This window comes from Fonticula alba (genome assembly GCF_000388065.1).
Source record: "Fonticula alba strain ATCC 38817 unplaced genomic scaffold supercont2.5, whole genome shotgun sequence".
In the NCBI taxonomy this organism is placed as follows: domain Eukaryota; order Rotosphaerida; family Fonticulaceae; genus Fonticula; species Fonticula alba.
In genome coordinates, this window is record NW_009242975.1 from 337,101 (window position 1) to 339,303 (window position 2,203).

Below are 2,203 nucleotides of genomic sequence, written 5' to 3' on the forward strand. Positions count from 1 at the left end.
CCGGGGCTCGGCCCTGCTGGACTCGGCCATGGTGCTCGCGTGCAGTGTTTCCTTCGCGGCGCCCGAGGTCCTGGCGTCGATGGACGCCGGCGGGCCGGGCGCCGCGCCGATCGACCACCTGGCGGCCGACGTCTACTCGCTGGCGTCGGTCTTCTGGCACATTTTGACCCATACCCGGCCCTGGAGCGGTACGTCTTGCTGCTGCTGCTGCTGCTGCTGCTGCTGTTGCTGCTGTTGCGGAATGGTGTTGGAGCATTTTTCTTCCGGGGGTTTTCCGCACACAGACACACACAGACAAACGCCTTCGGCCGCGATCTGACACCCCCCCCTTCCCCTCGGCCTAGGCCTCAGCAAGACAGCCATCCGGTCCCTCCTCAGCCAGGGCAAGACCCCGGCCGTGCATGGCCCCCCGGCTCGAGAAGACATGCTTCTGGACCAGACATTGCAGGCCCTCAACGGCGACCTGCTGCCGGCCATGTGGGCTGCGGACCCGGGCACACGCCCTCCGATGTCAACCATCGCGGCATTGGCGGCCTCCCCGTGAAGCTGGCTGGCGTGTCGGCCCGCACACGCGCGTTTTCACCAATAAAAGCAAGCTCCCCTTTCCCCTCGGGCAGGCCGGCTGACCCGACCCTCTAGATGTGGCCCCCTCTGTACGCCAAACCCATCCGCAATCCCCCTCGGCAGAGTTGCCCCGATCCTCGGGGAAGGTCGTCATCCAGAGACCTGCGTCCGGACAGGGACACCAAGGCAACGGGGCCCGGCTGTGTGGCAGAGCTCCGGCCCGCCGGGGTCGACCCGTCACCATGCGCGAGCCGGCAGACAAAGCCCCCCAAGGCCCCCCTCGCCCCAGAGGCCTCCAAAGGGCCCCCATGAGCATGGGTCAATATGCCGGCCATCATGGCCCGGCCGGGGGCGCGTGCCCAGCAGCCGTTCCTCGCCTGGGTGAGACTTTTTAGCCGGCGGGGAGGACCGGCTATGGGCGGTCCTGAGGGCGCCGGCCGCCAACATTTCGGCCGACCACAGTGGGGCCCGTGATATTCGGTAACCCGGCACGTGTTCTTTCGAAAAAGCACCAGGCCCACACTGCCCGAAGCACGGGATCCCTCGCCGCGCATCGGGGGCCCGACCGTCGTCTGTGCATGGCTTTGCATGGAACATGGGCCCCGCGTGCGCGTTCCAGGCGCCCCGAGCGCGGTCCCCGACACGCATTATTACGCATCGCCTGTAGCCCATGCGACCTCGCCCGGCGGGCGGCGGGGGGGGGGGGGGGGGGGGGCAACCGGCATAACGCGGCGTTTTTTTTTTTTTTTTTTTCAGGGCTCGACCGAGGGGTGTCCCCCGCACCACCCCCAGCCGGGCTATTTGTCCTGCCGGCACGAGAGACAGGCCGCGGCCGGGCCCGAGTTATTGTAGTCGCCCTTGTCGTGCCTGTCCCCCCCCTCCCCCTCTCGTCCGCCCGCCCGCCCGCCCGCCCATCGTTTTTCGCCCTGGCCATGGTCTACCCGGCAAGGTGTTTGCTCACCTGGCGCTGGGGTGTGGTCCTGCTCTCGCTGCTCAGCCTGGCTGCCTTGCTTCGGCCTAGGGAAGCACTCGCAAGCAGCGCGACCCATGTGGTAGTTGCTGGCGACGCCCCATTCGAGCGGCCGGCCGAGGTTGCGGACCTATCTGCCCTTGACACCCTGGTGTCTGGCTGCGACCCCAACTGCACAGATTGCGTGTCCGGTGTCTGCAGTGCCTGTCGCAGTGGCTACTACCTGCACTTCTTCGGCCCCGGATTCCCCTGTGTCACACAATGCCCCCCTACTCACCCGGTCATCTTACATACCTCCAAAGCCACGATATGCTGGCATACCGGGCAGATTCCCGGGTGCAGTGTCATGCGTCTTGATGACAATCAGATTTACACATGTGAGCAGTGCCTGCCCGGCTGGACGGCTTCCGGGGGCGCTTGCATCAACTGCCCCAGCACTTGCGACGCCTGCACCAGCACCACCGCATGCACCTCCTGCCAGAGCGACTACTTTCTCACCGGGTCATCCTGTGTGAGCACCTGCCCCGCCGGCACCTTCCCAGATAGTGGGAGCAGGAAATGCGCCCTCTGCCCGCCTGGCTGCTCCGTCTGCAGCGATGCGTCTACCTGCTCGGCCTGCGAGCCGGGCTTCTTCCTCAGCGGCAGCTCCTGTGGGCCCACCTGCCCGAC

General features: G+C 66.6%; 2 protein-coding genes across 2 annotated transcripts in view; both read left to right on the forward strand.

Annotated features, from left to right (window-relative positions):
• Nucleotides 1–544, forward strand: part of H696_03274 (hypothetical protein) — a gene marked incomplete at both ends in the record, with an annotated part of 3,046 nt that extends 2,502 nt beyond the window's left edge. Inside the window, 2 exons of the mRNA XM_009497145.1 lie at nucleotides 46–188; nucleotides 345–544. Of these exons, the coding sequence (XP_009495420.1) occupies nucleotides 46–188; nucleotides 345–544 (343 nt within the window). The remainder of the gene's footprint in view (nucleotides 1–45; nucleotides 189–344) is intronic.
• Nucleotides 545–1,496: 952 nt separating this feature from the next.
• Nucleotides 1,497–2,184, forward strand: H696_03275 (hypothetical protein). Its single transcript, XM_009497146.1, has one exon. The coding sequence runs from the start codon at nucleotides 1,891–1,893 to the stop codon at nucleotides 2,047–2,049; it is 159 nt and encodes a 52-aa protein (XP_009495421.1). The 5' UTR covers nucleotides 1,497–1,890; the 3' UTR covers nucleotides 2,050–2,184.
• Nucleotides 2,185–2,203: the final 19 nt, after the last annotated feature.

Excerpts from the sequence above, each read along its gene's own strand:
- H696_03275 (XM_009497146.1), top strand. The coding sequence starts at position 1,891 with ATGACAATCAGATTTACACATGTGAGCAGTGCCTGCCCGGCTGGACGG.